Genomic DNA, 19,303 nt, shown 5'->3' on the forward strand with positions numbered 1-19,303 from the left:
TGCACCGATCAGCCATAACTCAGAAGGGAGCAGTTGCCTCTGCTCCCCTGCACCACTGCCCGCCTCCCCTCTCTGACACTGCCCCAGACGAGCCCCTCAAACCTCCATGCTAACTGCTCAGCTCGGTGCATTGCTGCAATTGCTCAGCGGTGGATTCTCCGCCTACCAGCACACACGCTAGCTGAATCAGCTGATTCATCTTCGACCCCATCCTTTAGATGCCAATTAATGCAGCTAGAACCTATTTTAATACAATATTGTGGTGCTGGCTAACCAAACCCAGAGGCTGACTGGCTGGCGTGACTGCGGCACAGGTCTTGGTACTTCCAGGGGAATGGGGATCACAGAGGCTGATGGTCCCATGGGGAAGGCAAAGGCTAGAAGAAGACACAACTCTATTCCATAGCCGCAGGCAGCACCATGAGCAGTACAGGCCCAGGAGGCGAAAGGGAGAGAGACACCGGAGAGCAGGAATCAGACCACTCTCTCTGTCTAGCTGGGAAGTGAAACAGTCACTGTGAACAGTGTTTGCAGAGGAGCAGAAATGGGGAGAGGCAAAGAGGGAGGGCAGAAGAGAGAATGGCGAATGGGCCAACAGTAAAATACCAGGGAAAAGGAGCCCTCTTCCCCCACAGGGCAGATAGGGGGCCCAACTTGGCAGGCCCTCAGCTGGCTCACCTCGTTGCTGACAGTCGAATCCCTGTGCATCATCCTCTGAATGTGGGTGTCTAAGCTCGCCCCAGAAGAGCACTTGGCCAGAGCCGCAGCGTGGGATTCCTTCTCCCTTTGCCGAACAATGGCCTCGCAGCCCAGCCATTCCGCCATGATCTGTTCATAGCAGGCCCGGACCTGATCATCAACCTGCAGCATTCAGAGAGAGAGAACCTGCCGGGACAGTCCGAATGGGGGCATAGCTGCCCCTCTGCACGACTCCACCCCATACATGCTCCCCACACCCTGAGCACGCTTTATACCCAGGCTGAGTGCAAGGATTCTGATGTCTGGTCTGAGCTCCGGTGTGGCACAGGCAGAGAAGTTCCCCCCGTCAGGTGCCACATGATGGAGAAACTATGACCCAGCTTCTTCACTCCCCAAGAAGCTGGCAAATGGTTGAGCAAAGTGCTCTTGGAAGGGGATCAGCCTCCAGCTAGACAGCAGCATTTCAATCCCTTGCTCATCCTGGTGTCTAGGCACTCAGACCTTTCCCCAGGCACTGCTGAGTCCCAGCCAGTGCATGCCCAGCACCTGTCTGGCTCACCCCTTCCCATCCTGTCAGCACCACCAATCAGAGCCAGTGGCGCAAAACTTCAGCCACTGGAGGCTGCACACAAAAGCCGCGGCTCTGTCCAGCTGTCTTCATCTCAGAGCTTCCCAAACCCCAGGTCTCTGCCCTAGCAGCAGCCGACCCAGTGCGAGACTGACCTCTCTCCTCTCAGCTCCCGTCATCCCGAAGTGGTAGTGACCCAAGAGGAAGGGCCAGACAGCTTTCCTGATCTCAGGCTGGATCCCACCATAGTAGATGAGCCGTAACAACTCCTGCTCCTCGTAACTCTGTGGGGAGAGCTCAGCCAGTTACTGAAAGGCCCAACTGGCTGGTATTTGCGACAACAATCCCTGCCCTTTTGCAGCACCTGGCAGCGCCCCAGGATCTCTGGTGCACAACGGTCCCACAGCATGCACTCCTTTTGAGTGCTGGGCTTAGACACCCAGAGCCTGACATTTTTCCAAGGTGCTGAGCACCCCCAAACCCTACACTTCAGCACTCAGCCTGAAACAAAACAAAGGCACCTGAAACCAGGGGGCACTTGGGAAAACACTGGCCTTGAAGGGCCTTCGTTAAGCCAGGCAGGGCCCTGTGCAGCAGCAGCAGCCCTGTTGCAAGGGGAGGAAGATGCGACACAGAAGAAAAAGGGATCTGGCCAAGGTGACAAGGTCATTCTCATGCCTTTGCATGGCCAACAATGCAGCTCCATAGCAGCAGCCCCATAGCAGCAGCCCCGGGGCAGAGTTCGCACCTGCAGGGACCACATCAGTCAACCCTGCTGTGGTAAGAACAACTGTGCCCCAGCCACACTGGTGATCCCACCATTGCTACCCCTGGCCGAGCTGCCACACTAGCAAGTCAGAGCGAAAGCTGGAGACAGGGCCAGGGCCCTTAACTCCACGGCTCCTGCTCTAACAGGTCTAGTAGGTAGGGCTCCTGGGCTCTGGCACAGAATCGTTATGAAGCCTTGGGCATGTCACTTTTGACCACTCTGTGCCACTCTTGCAGCATCTATGCAACAGTGATAACAGTGCTCCCCTTCAGGGGGCTGCGTGCCTGAATCAATTCATTATCATTTGAATGATGTTGTGAGGCACTTGGGCGTAAAGGGCCATACAGGTGCAGAGCAGATCGTTAATGATGACTGGCCAATGCACAAGTGGTGCAATAAATAGAAAATGTAACGAAGGGAAATAAAGCAGCTGGTAGAAGTCAAAAAAGAAAAAAAAAAGTGTCAAAACGGCTTAGGCAGGCATCCCGTACTTCAGCCATTCAATGCGGCTACGCTTTTCTCATGCGCCCCATGAGTGCCCTTCTGGGGAACTGAAGCAACAAAACAGCAGACCGGATCTGGGTAATCCAGATCCCAGCTGCAGTGGTTCTCGAGCAGCATTACACAAGCAGATACAGCCCTGCACTAACACACAGAAGAGTCTCTGCCAGAGATGCTTGCAATGTTGTCATTAACCATTGGTAAAATAACCACGGAGAAGCTTTGTGTTGCAATAATTCTTGCCTAGGCCGCATTCCAGCAGGCTAACTAGAACGCTGGTCCCTACCGTGCTATCCTGCAGGTATTTTTGCCATATCTCTGCAGTCAGTCCACAGCTGGCATTACATGGCAGGTCAGGAGACACAATGTTGTGGTTAACCAATGCAGATAGGTGGGTTCGAACAGTGGAGAGATGTCGACAGTACGCCAGCCCTGCCAGGTGGAAGCAAGGATTCATTCAGAACAAGGCGCTTGGGCAGCCCCCAAAAACACAAAAGGAAGCACAGAAAAGACCCGGAATGCCAGTGAGTCCGTCCCCCTGGGCCACGAGGGAATTGGCCACCAGTGCCAATTTTCTAGGGCTTTTTCCAGTCTAATTCTAAGAGTCACAAACAAGGGGTCTTCCTCCTTTGGGAGACTATTCCCCAGCCAGATACACTTCACTGCCAGGAGGCGTTTTCCTGATCATGGACAAATTGCTGCTACTCTCTTTAGCTCACTGGGCCAAAGCCTGTGATTTGGAGCCCCCGTCACAGAACAGGACCCCGTTGTGCCCGGGGCTGTGCAAACACAGAACAAAGAGAGTCCCTGCCCTGGAGAACTTACAGTCTGTGTTTATATACAGACAGACGGGGGAGTACAAGGAATCGAGGAGACGATATTGGTCAGCGTGGTGGGCTGTGGTTCTGGCACATGAGCAGCCAAACCCAAATTCTGGCCCCACACTATGTGCATGCAATTGGTTGACAGCACTAGTGTGTGCACATGCACCACATATGGTATCAGACTGATTCCCTGAGCCAACTCTCCTCTCTGTCACATTGAAGCTGAGCTGTAATGGAGAGGAGAATCTGACCCATCCTGTCTTAGAGGTTCATATGGAGGAAGAGAGCACTCACAGCCATAGAACGCCCGGGAGAGGATCTGGTATTTCATGTTGTCACACAGGAGCTTCAGTGGGGTTCTGCCAAGAGAGATGAAAACCAATCAGATACAAGAGAGGAATGGCCCCCATCATGGCCCCTGCCATCACGCAGTGTCCTGCCGCCCCCCCGCACTCTTCCCAGCACCGAGTGCTCATCTGCTCCCCTGTACAAACACCTGGAAATGCAGCCTCTCCTCAGTAATTCTATCACAGAGCAACCTGCCCCGCTCTGTGACCAGAGGGAGGAGGAAGGGGTTAATTTTTCCCCCTGGTTTGTTTACCCTGTGATAATTGTTCCATGCTAGAGGTGGGCATCTGCTAAGCAGGGAAGGGAGAGAAGAGAGGAGCCAGGAGGCTCACTCAGCTGCCGCAGAGGCAGCAAGTCAGCTCGGGTTTTTTCCAACTGATCAAATGTTTTGTTCATTCTAAGTTTTCTACTCCCGCTGCCTGACAAACGCTTACCTGCGAGGGTTGGCTGTGCTTGGGGATAAGGCAATTTAGAATCAATGTGAATATTTACAGATGGGGAAACTGAGGCAGAACACGTAAAACTGGGATTTGCAAAGACTCTGTGGGAGTCAGGCACCCAACTAACTCCCTCAGTCTCATCAGAAAATCCCACCCTACATTACCTGCCCAAGGCGGCAATGGGAATATATAGGAGAGCTGGGATCAGAAACAGGGAGTCCTGGCTCCCAGGCCTGTGCTCAGATCACTAGGCCATGCCTGTGAGGAGATTACTATACCACCATTAACCCATTCTGGACAGTCACTCCCTTGACAGGATGAGTCCATTTAGGACACAGTAATTTTGCTGCTGCTGCTACTTGGGCTACAAAACTGCCTTCAGGTCCCTACTGCAAATTAAGGGTTCCCCATTTTTAACATCCACTCATGCCTCACCTGGGGAACCCAAACTGGCCCTCAAAAGCCCTTTTCCATTCTGAGGATTTAAACATACAATGAAGGTGTCTCCATTTGAGCAGTAGCCGAGAGGGCGGGGGACACATGGCCTGGAGTCTGACCTAGCCCCAACTTAGAAAATGGATCCAATGTCTCCCCCATCATTGGCCGTCAGTCACACTGACGCACTCTGGGGATCTCAGCTTGGTTCTGGTGCATGCATTCCTGCTGTTGGGACAGGCACACCAGCCACATTAACACGGCTTCCATTGGTTGTACCTTTCGTGGTTGCAGCCGTTGGATGGGCCACCATCAGAGGAGCTGTTCTGGGAGCACGAGGAGCAGGATGACTTGCGGGTGCTAGGTTGCCACATGGAAGGCAGGCTGCTGGCTGGTGTGTCTATCAGCTCCTGGGGCACTGCGAGGGCAGGAAAAGACATCACTGAGCAATTGCGAGAGGAGATAAATGGCTCACACGCCAGATGAGAGAGAGAGGGACAGGAAAATTCTGATTAGAGAGATCAATAACCCATGGTCTTCCCGTGCCGATTGTATTAAACCACGTGGGTCTGCTGGCAGCCAATCACATTGCTGAGTAGTGATGCACTCGCAGGAAAGGAAAGATCCAGGGTAGCTCTGGTGCATTGAGTCAGCTTGCTTGGGACAGTTGAATGCTGAAAAAGACCCAGGGACCATAAGAAAAAGGGGAGGATATCAGAGACTGAAGAAGAAACAGTTTGATTAAGATGCTGCAAGAGGTTAACCAGGGCAGCACAAGAAGGCCGCTCCCGGGATGTTGTCATTTGCTCAGATCTCTGGGTGGGCTTTGAACGGTCACTTGCAATGGTTTGGGTTTGAGATTGTGAGCAAATTTATTCTCCTGCATGTTCTCAGGTAATAGGCCAAGCAGAGGCTAGCATGAACTTCCTGTTCAGAGAGCCCTGCATATTCTGGACAGCCTCCTGGCAGCTCTGCTGCTGTTCTAGCACGACCATGCCCTGACGCTCCTCTGCCATTTCTATCTGGGGCCTCTTTTGAATAATAAAAAGCGATAATCCAGTTCACTTGCACGTAGGAGCTAAGAGATGGTAGGAATTCAGGCCTCCAGATGGCAGAGGCTTCTGCACGCCCCCTCGGCACCTCCCAGCTTGTCGTTCTTGAGCAGCTGCTGGTGTTGGTGATGGGCACCAGCTGAAGGGATATGAGGCATGTCTCACCAATGCCTTCTCCCTTCTGATAACTCAGTGCAGGAAAACTGCAACCCAGATGGGTCTGCTGAGCCCAGCATACAAGGATCCACAAGTGACAACATGGCACAGGCAGCAAAACGAAAGCAACGTGGGTGACAGCAACGTTACGCTGATGCGGGTCAGTCTACGGCGCAGTGAGGGATCTGGCCAGGAGGCTCAGAGAGTGTTTGGGGATCACCACAATCTTGCTTGTAGCAGGAGTCCTCGGGGTCATCTCCCTCCCAGCGGTGACAGAGATTGCAGGGGAGGCAAGGAAAGGATGAGAATGACTGGTTACAGGAACTAAAGACATGGAGACAGGGCAAAGGCACAAATGAGTGAGGGGAGGAAGAACCCATGCAGGAGTCAGAGCCTTAGGGGAAAGTCCTATATCATGTGACAGAGGAAGATACCCCTGCCAGAGGAGCTGTCAACCATTCGTTTAACAGAGAACTCCCCGCACTAGGGAACTGTACAGGAGGGTTCAAAACAAAGCTACAGAAAGGGGTGTCTCTGCCGTTTGTTTTACCTTTAGGCTATGTCTACACTAGCACTTTTGTCGGTCGGGGTGTGAAAAAACTACCCCCGGACGGACAAAAGCGCCGGCGTGGACAGCGCTATGTTGGGAGAGACGTACTCCTGCCAACACAGCTCCCACCACTCGCTGGGGGTGGTTTAATTACACCAGCAGGAGTGCTCTCTTTCACCAGCTACTTGGGAGACCTTACAGCGGCACAACTGCAGCGGCCCAGCCAGGGCGCTGTGTGGTCTGTAGTGCAGACAGAGCCTTAGGCAGAGTTCTTCTGTGCCTTAGCCACACACAAGTTACTGGGCAAGATACAGGAGTAACTGAGTGAAACTCTCTGGCCTCCATTATTCAGGATGTCAAACCAGATGATCTAATGACCCATTTCTGCGTCAAGCAACCCAACAGGATCATCCCCACCTGCTCCGGGAGGAGGGGATGGGGCAAAGCCAGCTACGCCAATGTGAATTTTCTCACAGGGCATCGTTCTCCCCTTTTTGTGCTGCTGGAGTAGCACAGACGGGACCGAGGTCGGGCCCAGGATCTGGCTCACTGGGGTTAGTGAAGTGTTTCCTGATTTGCACCACTGCGAGAGAAGTAAACAGGATTCCCAAATAAGACATTCATGGCCACCTGCTTTTGCAGAGAAAATGCCCAGAAAGGCTCGTGAATACAGCCAGAGCAAGCTCTTGGTCAGAGTCCAAGGAATATTTGGGGAAGATTCTTTGCAACATTCACAGAGCTCTCTTGTACGGGAGCCTGGGGCACTTCTCCAGCTATGAGAGCAAAGGGTTCATTGCTGCCCTCTCGACTGAGCAACAGGTAAATCCCAGTGATGTTGAAAAGGCAATTCTCCCCCAGACAAACTCTGTCTTGGAACAGTTTTCGGCAGGGACTTGTGCTGTGTGTTTCCAGCAGTGCTGGCAGTGGGCTATTCCTACTCCAGCAACAAGCCACATTGCATGTCATTACTGAGTGCACCTACCAAACTCTGACTGCATGCCGGGGTATATTATCCGGAAAACGTAGTCTGTAGCTTCATCGTCTTCCTTATCAGATGCCGACTCGGAAGAGCCCTGGGGACTTCGCTTTCTTAGCTTTGGAAACACCTTCCCCTACATAAATAAGAACTCTTGTTTACAAAGCCAGGCCATGAGTTTACATTCAGGGCAACCTCAAATGCCACTTTGCTACTGAAAATGCTGTCTGATGAAAGAACACACACGCCCTCCCACTGACCTAGGAGTTTACACATCCACAGCACTGGCATGGCTGGAAGATCCCCGTGCTTTTGATTACATTCCCACAGACAAAAAAGTTTACCCCTGAGGTAGGAGCTATGATACGAGCTTGTACCAGTCTCTGAAACAGCAGAGCCCCAGCCACCATAACTTGCATTCAGAGACGGGGTTCATAGAGCCTGCAGATCCCAACATGCAACCTGGCCAGACTCCTCGCTCAAGACAGGGCATCGCACATTAAGACTAATTGCTAGGTCTGTTGTAGGGCATCAATATACCTGTGTGTTAAGGTAAGAGCATCTGCAACCTGCTTTATGTTATGCAAGTTAGATGTGACCCTCCGGCTGCAGGAAAACTGCCCAGTGGCATTAGCCAACAGGCAGAGCCTGGTCACTCCCATCTTACATGAGTTTACGAAGTAAAGGGGAAATACATCCCTGTCCAGAAGGGCAACTCAAGGTATCACAAATCCCACTTAAACGCTACCGGTGAAGTGGTGCCCAGGTCTAATGCTGGCCTTCTGGTCCAGCGGTGCATTTTACCCAGGGTACTGACAACTGCATGGATAGGAGTCTTTGCCTGCAATAAAGCAACACCCGTTGTATTCAGCAAGCTCCTGTGGGGAGTGTTCTTTCTTGGTAGCTGTGGTTGCTGGACAATGTGCATGTGAGAGATCGGGCGTTTTCCTGCACTGCAGTTAGCCCAGACTGTGGCCCAGGAATACGTGTCCATCAGCAGGGTACATTTATAAAGGGGACGCACTAAGATATAAGGTTTCATTTTTCATAGGCTGCAGGTTCCCCTCTGCTACATGGCCTCCTTTCTACAAGGGGTGCAGATCATGTCATCACCTGCAACTCCTGTCCAGTGCTGGGCTCCTGGGGTGCTTGACTCCAGAGGCATCCACACCCTGGGATTTTTCAACTGTAGCTGCCCCTAAGTCCAGGCAGGTACCATTGTGCAGCACCAGCACCAGCCAGGAGCCCATGTCAGCAAGGGGTGAGAGCACAGTTACTGAGCCTCTGCATTCCAACTCACACTTCAGTCAAGGTTCCTACCTTCCCCCTCTGTGACCAAAGAGGTGGGTCCAGCTGTCCATGAGGGAGGAGACCATTTTCTAGGCAGGACAGAAACTGAAGCAGGTGTCCTCCTTTGGGAAACCTGAGCGGAGGCCTCTGAATTCCATCCTGACTCACCAAAACTACTGTCCCGCCGCTGTCTACTATTAGCAACAGGAATGAAAGCAGAGAAGATACACAACACAGAAGTTAGGGAAACAGGTGCCAGAGGTAACCCCACCAATCTGAAACCCCAGGGCACAGCACAGTGGAGCCATCCAGAGATGCTTCCAGAGGAGAAATAAATACAGAACATGTACATGCAGCTCCAGGCCAGGAGTTATCCGAACTTTCCTCCCACAGGTGGGAATCCATCCCAGGCAGAAGGCCTAGGCACCACTAGAGCCTCAAGTAAACTCATAGGCTCTGCACTGGAGGAAATTCACCCCTACTGAACACATGGAAAACTGCCTGCAACCACAAACACTGTGTGGCTGGTGTGCATATTACTGCACCTAGAGGGGTCAGTAGGGATGGTTAATGACCCCAGTGACAAATCAGCTGAGCCGAGATTAACAAGAATTCAGACAAAATTCCAGCTGTGCAAGCCTGGGCTTTGCAATTATAAACTTGGCCTGAAATACTAGCAGTGAGTTTGTTTCTGTTCCCCTGCGTAGGTCTCTGTCCCTAATGAACGTAATGCAGCGATTAAGGAAATCTTCTGCAGGAACGTTATTGCTGTTAGCACTAGGGCTGTTAGTATGCTGATGACTGTTGCTGTTTCATGGCCACCGCGTGAAGTGCTGTATAAAACCGGTGAGACAAGCACAGACCAGCCAATCACGCCTCTCAGCAATGACAGATCAAAGGAGTCTCCTAACACAGTCAGCGCAGGGCCCACATTGTGTTCACTTAAGAAGAGGAAAGGACCCTTCTCACACAACATACATTTCTAGAGACGGTCTTAAAGCACTTTACTGATTAAACATGAAAGGCGCCACTGTAATGCAGACACCTGTACGGTGGATGGCACATGGCAGCAGCCAACTGGTTTACTGCACCCTGAATAACAGGGATTAGAGGACAAATTTTGCTACAGGGGCAGAAAACGTATTTACATTTGGTATGATAGTGCTTGGCACTGGGCTCTGCCCCAAAGCCTGCACATCCTGAAGAGACAAGACACAAAGGGAACATTGTTACTCACATTTTACAGATCAGAACTGGAGCCCAGAGAGACTGAATGACACCCAGGGAGTCTATGGCTGAGCCAGCAACAGAACCCAGGTCTCCCGCATCCCAGCCTGTCGCCTTAACCACAAGGGCTCTTCCCTCTCTGGTTACACTAGAACCAGAGGCTCCAATCCCAGAACCCCCTTCACAAAGTGCCAGAGAGTCGTCGCTGCCCAGCCCTGCAGGCAGCCCCTGCTTTTAAGGTGCCCCCCCGAAGAGCCACGTAAGAGCAATCGCACAGAGCTCAGTTCCTCTACCTTGGGAGCGTGAAGGAGTGACTCAAGCAAGCTGGGATTTGAACCAGTGGTTCCACAGAAACTAGGCATTTCAAGACTTGTCCTGGGTGCTCTCTGCCATCACCACATTCTCCAGGTACCTGCTGCAGCCCTCTGTGAGCAGACGGCACAAGCTGCCCTGGAGATAAAGCAATGCCCGCCTCCCTTACCCTGCTGGTGACAGTGCAGGTAGACGATCTCCTCGAGGCGAATGGTCATGGCATAGTCCCAATACACACTGGAAGGAAAGAGAAGAGAGGCCCCGTCACTCAGCAGAGTCTTACACCCCACAGGCTTTCAACCGTCAGAGAAGCCCCTTCGGCCATGCAACTCGACAGCCCCTTCAAAGCCATCCAATGACAAGAGTCCGGGCCAGACTTCCGTGGGTGTAAAGGGCACAGACCCAGTAGAAGTTGCACCCATTTACATCGGCTGAAGCTCTTGCCCTGCGGATCACCAGAACCCCCCTGACCCAGCCGGGAGCTACGGAGGGACATGGGGGATGTGAGCAACAGCAAGGTTCTGGCAGCCAAGCGCCTGCCGCAGGAACAGCTTGGGGCAGTGGGAACATCCCTGCACAAATGCCTTGGGCCTCTTCTCTCTGTGCTTTCTAAGTATGTCAACAAGAGTGAGCTGTGTTAAACCTAAGTCTGCTAAACCCATCACTGCCAAGGCATCCTCCCCCATACACAGTCGCACGCAGCAACCACGTGTGTCGGGAGCCCTGGAGCAGCTGCCCTGCACAGACCCTTTAGCTGAAGCTAGCCGCTCCACACTGGGAAACGAGTAGCGGTGTGCTGGCCAGTGCATGTAGATTACGCCCCCCATACTGATAGGTATTATGGGCATGGAATTAGTGTGGGGGAGTTACTGGGAGGCAGTAATCATGCTAAATTATACTCAGCTTCTTCTTGCTCACTTATGCTAAGGCATATATCCCATGATGCATTGCGGCACACAGAGCTCAACACTTGGCTTAGGCAAACAGAAAAACTGTCCCAAGCTAGATGGACGCGCACTATGAAACAAAGGTACAACGTGGTACAATGGAAGTTGCATGAATCCTTTGCATTCGCATGTAGCTCCATGCCCCCTGATGTTTGCAATTTAATATCCAAATGGAAGATGAGAAAGGACACAGAGGCATCCAGGACAAAGCTGGCACAAGCTGGACAGTTAAACCTCAAGTGCTGTGACCAGTGTAAACAGCCACACTACCCCAGACGGCTAGCTTAAGGGGGTCTTTGGGCAGCACCCCTTCTGTGTAAGGCAAATGGAACACACCGCGTGAATTTGCCTTCTAGGAAAGAATGGTGCTGTATTAACTCTCTCTCCTGGACTGTGCTGCTTTGTCTTCAGACAATACATTTGGCTGAGCTTAGGTATTTGGCCTCTTGAATATTTTCAAGAGAGAACCGCGAGGTCATCAAACCATCGGCTGCACCTTTTCACCAACAGGCTAAAGGGGCTGAGAACGGGGAGGAAGGGAAATGGTTTCTCATTTTTATGCTCTCGTTGTTCTTAGCGGCAGAACCCCCCGATCACACCAGACACAGCTTGACAAAGCCTGAATACTGCTTTCTGCCAGCTGGACAGTTTGAATTTGGCTCTTGAGCAGAGGAAGCCAAAATCCAACTCCCGCCTGAGCCAGAGCATAACGTTCCTCCTCTGACCCAATAGCTGCAAACCCCTGAAACCTCCTGTCCCTTCTGCTGGGGAAGCTTCACATCCACACTGGGGGGAGAGAGTCGGGGAGCTCAAAGCCAGCGCGCCGCTTAGATCCTGTTAGGCTTAATTAGGATGTGAGAAGTGTCCAGGCTCCTGCTGGCTGTCTGTGGAGGGAAACTTTCACCAGGCTGCTGAGCTCCAGGGCTCACCCCAGGGGACTCGGTGCTTCCTGCGCTGCTGGGTTCTCCTTTTACTTCCGTAATGACACTTCTGGAAAGTGGCTGAACAATTTTTCATTTTACATTTCTTTCATTGTTGCTTTTAAGGACAAACAGAACGAATGTCAAGTCGAGCCCTGCAGGCCACAGTCTTCAGCCTGATCGGAGGGAGCAGGGTCGAGGGACAGTTGATTGACAGGGCAGGGCCTGGCACAGAGATCACAAGAGGAAATGGACATGGAATAAAAAAAACAACCCTGTGATGGGTCCATCAAAGAAACATTTTATTTTCTTCTCTCAAAGACAATGCCTCAGAGAAGGCAGTTTCATTTCCAGGGAGGACCTGGCACAGGATGAAATCTCTATCCAGTTCTTTAAGTTAAGATGCAGGTTTTCAGCAGCAATAGCTGTCATTTAGAAAAGCAGTGCTTAAAAATAAGCAGCATTACAGCCACCCTGTGAACGGCCCAGAGACAGACAAGGGGTGTGGGTGTATGTGTGCGACTGCAACCCCCCCAAGGAGGAGGCATACTTACTTTGTGGTTTGACCTCTCTCTCTGTGTGTCTTCCCTGGACACTGGGAAATTTTAGAAATTAGCCTGAGGACCAATCAAGAACTCAGCAAAGCAATACAGAAATGAAAAGAGGATTACAGCAGGGTGTCAGTCATCCCCGCCAGCAGCACAGAGAGACCCCCCAGAGTACATGGGTGTGAGAGTGGAGATGCCAGGAACAAAGGCAAAAAAAGAGAGACAAGTATAGAGAACAGACAAAAATGAAAATGAGTTACATGAACAATTACGTTTATCTCAGCCAGGGGATAATGCTCAGTTATTTCTGTCCCTGAGGTTCCTATACTATTTCTTTAGACGATTCTCTGCTATGTTTCAGGAGAACTGATCTACCGCTGGAAAGCACTTGAGAATTCTGTTAACGGTTATTGTTCAATCCAGGCTGTTACGCTTATGTCAATGAGTTGCTGGAAGGAACTTTTCTGAGCTGCCCGAGGCCTGCAAAGGCCTGGCACAGTTTGTTAATGTTAGCTTGTAAAAGGGAATGTTGCAGTCAAGAAAAACATCACCAACGCACATGGCAGATTCCAATATCCACTTCATCAGGGAATGCTACCCTGAGGGGAGCTCGGACTCCGTGAATGGAGAGGGGCCAGAGACTTCCTGGAGTCCACTAGGGACCTTGCTACTGGTTTTCTGTGGCGGTGCTCAGATAGAACGGTGTGGGCAGCAGCATAAGGTCTGAGAGAGAAGGAAGAGCTACCTGCCTCAGAGCCATGTCATCCCCTTGGCCCCAATACACCTCAGCCAGCCACTCCTGTGTACACAAGCCCATTGCCCAGTGCTGTTATTCTGGAAGCTGCTCGCATCTTTTCTCCTTGCACATGGACTTCCCTGTTTATCTGCTTTGTGACTCCCTAGATCAATCAGCAGCATTAACAACCCCCCAAAACATACTGTGGAGAGCACATCAGGTCTCTCCCTGGGAAATCACCTGGAGGGTAAAAAAGCAAATTGTTCCACATCCTTCAGCATAAACAGCCTCTCTGATTCGACCGGCTGAACACAGCCCTCAGGAGACCGATTCCTTGGCAACATCTCCTCTTTGTTCCCACAGCCCCTTCCTGCTCTCTGTCCCCAAAGGCCAATTGCTCTCTCTGTTATTGTTTTCAACTCCTGCATAATTGTTCTGTTCTGCTCAGGTAAGCATTTCCTCAATAGGCTGGGTAAAAACCAGCACCCACCCAAAGCACTGAACCGGATTCCCCAGGAGGCTCAGAGGAGGGCTTTTCCCTGTTTACATTATACCTCTCAGAAGGCAAGAGTGAATTCAGACATCAGCTAAACGTCTGGGACCTGCTCCAAAGCCCACTGACCACAACAGTTGTTCCATCAGGCCTTTCAGAAGCATCTAATGTTTTTGTCTTGAATGGTTCATTTCCCTCCTGTTCTCTGGCCAACAGGCTCATGCATATAGAGCGAATCACCTTTTCTCGTAGTCCAGATCTCCCACAGAACCGTTCATTAACTGGTTGGGGGTCCATTTCAACGTCATGCTGTCTGCAGTCTGATGAAGGGATAAGTACCCCGGTATCGCCTCCATGTCGTCTCTCTTTACAAAGAGAACAGAGACAAACGACATTAGTGGTTGCAAAAAGAGCATGGACGACATTGCAAGGGCCTGGCTCTTGGGATCCATGCGGCTCCAGTCTGCTGAAAGTACTGCTTGACCAACCACACACCCTGGCACAGCTCTGCCCAGCACCCAGGACCATGCGCACTTCCTGATCCAAGCACCAGGAAGGGGAATGTAAAACCGTTCATGCAGTACTGATCTTCTCTCATGAAACACCACCGCAAACCTGGGCTGATCAGAGGGCTGGGGGCAGATCCTCAGTTGGGGAAAAGTGTCACAGCTCCAGTGAAGTGGTTTTATCTCACTCTCCTTACAGCCAAAAACAGCCAGAATGGCAGACTCCCAAGCTGGAGGGGACATTTGTGCTAAAGAAGTGAGCCCCACATTCTGCCCTAGTTCCCTCTCCCACATCTAGGGCTTAGCCATCCAGACCCAAGCATGCTCACTGAAATCCCTGCTCACACAGCCACCCCAGAAGCCACGGCTTTGATCCTCCAAGGGGTTAGGATGGCACGGAAGGGCAGGGCTCACACTCCATAGGGTCAGCGCTGCAGAACATAAGGCGAAAAAATCGGGACAGCGGCTCCCACCTCAGACCATCCCCGCAGAGCTTTAGTACTTGTCTGGATCACAGACTCACAAGCACCGAACCCCCTAGAAAGGGGCACTCCCTTCAGTACCATGCTGTTCTTGTGGAGCCATTGGAGGAGCATCAGTCTCATTAACAGATGGACACGACGGCTTGGACTTGTTTGCTGGGCTCACAACAGAAGAACGGGCAGACCGTGACCTCTCACATGCTGACTTCTCTCCTCCCCGGGCTCTCCCTGTTAACGCTCAGTGACAGGCCTTCAGACGTTAGCAGTGACCGTTCCTCAAGCTACCCTGGCAAGAGCCTGATCTCTAGTCACACAGTCCAGCTCGAGATTTATCTTCTCCTTCCCTTGGGAGCCATTCTCAATGCAGCCCTCTCTGCCTGCATCCAGCTTCGAGCTGTGGGGCCCACTGCAAAAGCGGAGCTCCCCCACAGGGTGAGGAAGGATGGCAGAGACATGCTGCCAAGCTCTGCAAAGTTGTAGGGCTTGGACCAGGAAAGGGCCCAACAGATCCAAGCGGCCCCCCACAGTCACCTCTCACACTGGGCTTGCTGCGCCTCTTCTAGCCCAACCCCCCACCTTCGCTATAGGCTGTCAGCTGTGCAGTGTGAACTCCGGCCTCCAGCTGCAGCCAGTGGATTGCTCCACTGCTGCACCCACCCATGTCCCGCATGCGTAGCCAGTCTGCCATGCAAGGCCGCAGTACCGGGAAGGAATGGAGACAGCTCATCTGGCCTGCGTGCCTCTGGGGGAAGAAAAAGGGGACCTGTTCCTAGTCAAAGGGAAACAGAAGTCCCCCCGCTCCTAGCAGGAGGATCCCCATCTCCTTAGCTTTGAGAAATGGAGCTCCGCTATTTCAGTTCCCAAATTATGCACTTGCCAGTCACCCTTTCTCCCAGCCTGAGGCAGGGCTGGATAAAAAGAACAGAGCAGTGTTTTTAAGTACAGATTTGCAGTCACAGAAAGGTCTCCCTTTATCCACTAGCTGTAGCAGTACAAGGGTTATGCCCCTTGTGGGGTGCCTGCCTCCATGTGGCAACAGACACACACACACACTCTTCGGCAGGTCTGATGTTCTGTCTAGCAAAGACAGGGTGACACCCGCTAGCCAGTACAACAGAGAGAGCAACTTGGCTTTAAAGCAGCTGTGACCCAAGTTTCACATGCTTCACCCTTTCCTCACACATAGGCTACTTACCGGCTGCACCATGACGTTGTTTTTGCCGTAGAGTAGCGTGGCTCTGGAATTCTGATGCAAAGACTCCACATAATCTCTGGCAGACAGTGATGGCCGGTCGTCCATGCTTCCACTCGAATGCCTTTTCTGAATCTGGAAGGGACCAGCACAGGACAGCTCTGTGAGCGGATTTCACCTCCTCCTGCCCCAGGAGAGCCCAGCATGCAGACGGGCTTCAGGCCCAGCACAGCAAGAAGGGTCCACTGCAGGCTGAGTTTTGGATCCTGCTGGAAGGATCCTGTTGTTGCAATGATTAATCTACACTTCTCCAGCCTCTTTCATTTGCAGATCTCAGTGCACTTTGCAAGCCAGCTAAAGAAGCTTCAATACACCTCTACCCCGATATAATGCTGTCCTCGAGAGCCAAAAAACCTTCCCGCATTATAGGTGAAAATGTGTTATATCAAACTTGCTGTGATCCACTGGAGTGTGCAGCCTCGCCCCCCCAGAGCGCTGCTTTACCGGGTTATATCCGAATTCCCATTATATCAAGGTAGAGGTGTACCACCCAAGTCTCTCCCCCCTCACCGCAATGGGAGCTAAGTGAGACGCAATTCACCCCAGCTGTCCTCCAACACTCACACAGAGGGCAGGGCGCTTAGTGGGAGAGTCCTGACGACAGTGTGAGCTGTGAATACGATGCCTCTGAACGAGTTCATCAGCGGAGGGGTCAGTCCAGAAGTGATCCGCCGTCTTCATCTTGGTGTATTCCAGTGCGCAAGGCCCCACTGCACAGGGGTGAGATTTAAACACCAAGCAAAGGGCAGAATCATAGGGCAACATTTTCCCTCTTGGATCCTCACAGCAAACGCCTCAACTCCAACATTTTGGGAACAAAGAAGGGGACCTGAATGTGACTCCAAGAGACACAGCTCAATTCCTGGCCTGCTCCAGGGCCCATGCAGTGGTGCTTTGGCTGTTGCTCAGGCGGGTTATAAGGTGACCAACCAGCTGTACATGATACTATCTTGTATAATGTGTGTAACCCTAAGAATAAATCAACAACTCTGAGCATGGAAGGCCGTGCTTAGGTTACAACATTCCTTCCGAGTCTTCATTTGAAAATGGTATTTGGGCACATGGAAGATGTATTAACGGTCAACGTTTCAATGGCTAAGAGAACCAATGGCTGCAGCTATTCAGCATATGCCACTGGTGGCCAGTCGGCAATTATTTCGAGTATGGTAAGAGTTCTTTTTAAATGTACTCATGCAATCCCATCTGCCCACCCCAGCTGCAGCAAGACCCACTAAAAGTCTGTCAAGTTCCCATGAAAAGATGGTATTGCGAGCATGCGGGGGGAGGGGGGGGGGCTGTCTGTCTGCAGAGTCAGCTCTGAGAGTAGGTTAAAAGATAAAGTTACCCAATAAGGAAGCAAGAATTGGTCCATCTACGGGATCCATCAGGAGAGCTTCTTTCTCATAGTATTTACTAGAAGCAAAGAAAAAAAACCGTGTTGCTGGCATATGTGCTAAAGCCAGACAGGGCTGTTTTAGCCATAAATTTCCCTATTCTTTCTGCTCCTCTGTGTGCTGCCTGCATCTTTCTGCATCCACTGTTGCTGATGAGAAAGGACAGCAGGTCGTTCTCCCCCTCCAGAGTTAGGCAGCCCTCCTCCAGCCTCCATCTCCACCTGACACAATCCGTACCCGCCCCCGGCCTGGCCCAAACTAAAACATTAGGAGCCCCAGGGCTCAGGAATGCCGCCACGGGTCTCTAGGTTGCCTGGCACCTGCCATTCTCTCGCTGGCAACAGGACTAAGTGAATCCTGCTGGCCTAGTACTAAACCCGCTCTATCTCAGCAAGCTTGTGGGGGAGGGGTCACTGAGTCACAACCCTGGACTGCCCCATTAAGAACAGGGTCTGAATTTCCGATCCTGGGCCACAGCAGAGCTGAAAGAGAGAAAAAAAATTGTTTTGTGCTAGTCCTGTGGTGCCTTCTGATCAGCGAGGCACAAGAAAGTGAAGCCAGCTCAGCCCAGCCCAGCCCAGCGCAGGGATGTTGGCTTTAGGGCAGGCACTGCTGGGCAGCAGCTAACAGGAAACAGCTGGCCCACGCCAGCACTCACCTGCTGTTTTCTACCAGGTAATGCACGATTTTATCCAGGACTTTTTCGAAAAGGGCTGTGCGGATCCAGAGGTGCTTGATGGCCTGGGGAGACAGGTTCGGCAGCTTCTGCACTTTGCGCACGTTCTCCTGGACGCCTTGCACCTGGTTTCGTCTTCAGAGACACAAGGCAGAAGACAGCACTGTAGATGTCCTTTCCAACCAGAGCAGCAAGTTGAGCCACGGGACAATGAGCTCCCTACTCCACAACTAGTGCAGGACTGGACCACTAGTCCCGCCCCACCCAACCCTGATGTGCGGCTAAGACCTGGCAGGTGCAGTGTTGGTTGCCTGGTGGGAAAAGCCTGTGGGAAAGTCCACCTGCGCTAGGGACCATCACTTGGTGACAGATCCCTTCAGCTGCTCTTTGTGCAGGGCTGCCCAGAGGGGGCGGAAAATGGGGCAATTTGCCCCAGGCCCTGGGCCCCGCAGGGGCCCCTACAAGAATATAATATTCTGCAGTATTGCAACTGTTTTTTATGGAAGGGGCCCTCGAAATTGCTTTGCCCCAGGCCCCCTGAATCCTCTGGGCGGCCCTGTCCTTGTGCTCTTCTCGCACCTCCTTTCCAGGGAGGCCTGTGTCAGAGTTTTTAGAAGTGACCTTGTTAAATTAAATGGGCAGTTATAAAGAAATGGACCTGAGACACAACACAAAGGCACCTCAAGAACAGCTGCTGACTTAGGCCCTGATTCAACAAAGCACTGAACAGGCTTGGAAGGTCTTGATTTTTATCGGTATATGTCAGTAAACGTCAATTTCACCGTACACACAAACCAAGGAAAAACTATTTCCATCTGCAATCATCAAAATTCACGGAGAGGCAAAGAAAGAAAAATGCTGTTTGAGAACTTAGTAGAGTTTGATTTAAGAACATAAGTATGGCCATGCCAGGTCATGCCAGGCCATACCAGGTCAGACTAATGGTCCATCTAGCCCAGTATCCTGTCTTCTGACTGTGGCTATTAACTTTGCAATGTGATGTTGTGTTTCACTGGTTATAAAGCTTTAACTTTACGAATCTTAATGTGTATGGTCATTACATGATTATTGTCTATCCCCCCACCAACTTCCCACAACCAGGAAAATGTAAATTGATAAGAATAGAAAAATGCTTTAAAATAAACATTGCTATTATCCACTGAAATAATAAAATAAATGAAAATCAAACTGTGCCAAGCCTG

The 19,303-nt window shown here is 51.6% G+C and overlaps 1 protein-coding gene across 4 annotated transcripts in view; it reads right to left on the reverse strand.

The window, feature by feature from the left end:
* Nucleotides 1-19,303, reverse strand: part of SGSM1 (small G protein signaling modulator 1) — a 77,162-nt gene that overhangs the window by 14,263 nt on the left and 43,596 nt on the right. Inside the window, exons 5-18 of one of the 4 annotated variants that reach the window (XM_032769847.2) lie at nt 18,084-18,236; nt 17,377-17,444; nt 16,596-16,741; nt 15,975-16,106; nt 14,032-14,156; nt 12,569-12,631; nt 10,317-10,384; nt 8,639-8,799; nt 7,325-7,454; nt 4,864-5,002; nt 3,656-3,720; nt 2,824-2,969; nt 1,423-1,551; nt 679-861 (exon numbers count right to left, since the gene is read on the reverse strand). In XM_032769847.2, the coding sequence (XP_032625738.1) occupies nt 679-861; nt 1,423-1,551; nt 2,824-2,969; nt 3,656-3,720; nt 4,864-5,002; nt 7,325-7,454; nt 8,639-8,799; nt 10,317-10,384; nt 12,569-12,631; nt 14,032-14,156; nt 15,975-16,106; nt 16,596-16,741; nt 17,377-17,444; nt 18,084-18,236 (1,708 nt within the window). Of the gene's footprint in view, nt 1-678; nt 862-1,422; nt 1,552-2,823; nt 2,970-3,655; nt 3,721-4,863; nt 5,003-7,324; nt 7,455-8,638; nt 8,803-10,316; nt 10,385-12,568; nt 12,632-14,031; nt 14,157-15,974; nt 16,107-16,595; nt 16,742-17,376; nt 17,445-18,083; nt 18,237-19,303 lie in introns of all 4 variants that reach the window. The other 3 variants (XM_032769846.2, XM_032769849.2, XM_032769848.2) reach the window with 3 other exon arrangements.

The sequence above is a fragment of the Chelonoidis abingdonii genome, chromosome 22 (genome assembly GCF_003597395.2).
Source record: "Chelonoidis abingdonii isolate Lonesome George chromosome 22, CheloAbing_2.0, whole genome shotgun sequence".
Classification (NCBI taxonomy): Eukaryota; Metazoa; Chordata; order Testudines; family Testudinidae; genus Chelonoidis; species Chelonoidis abingdonii.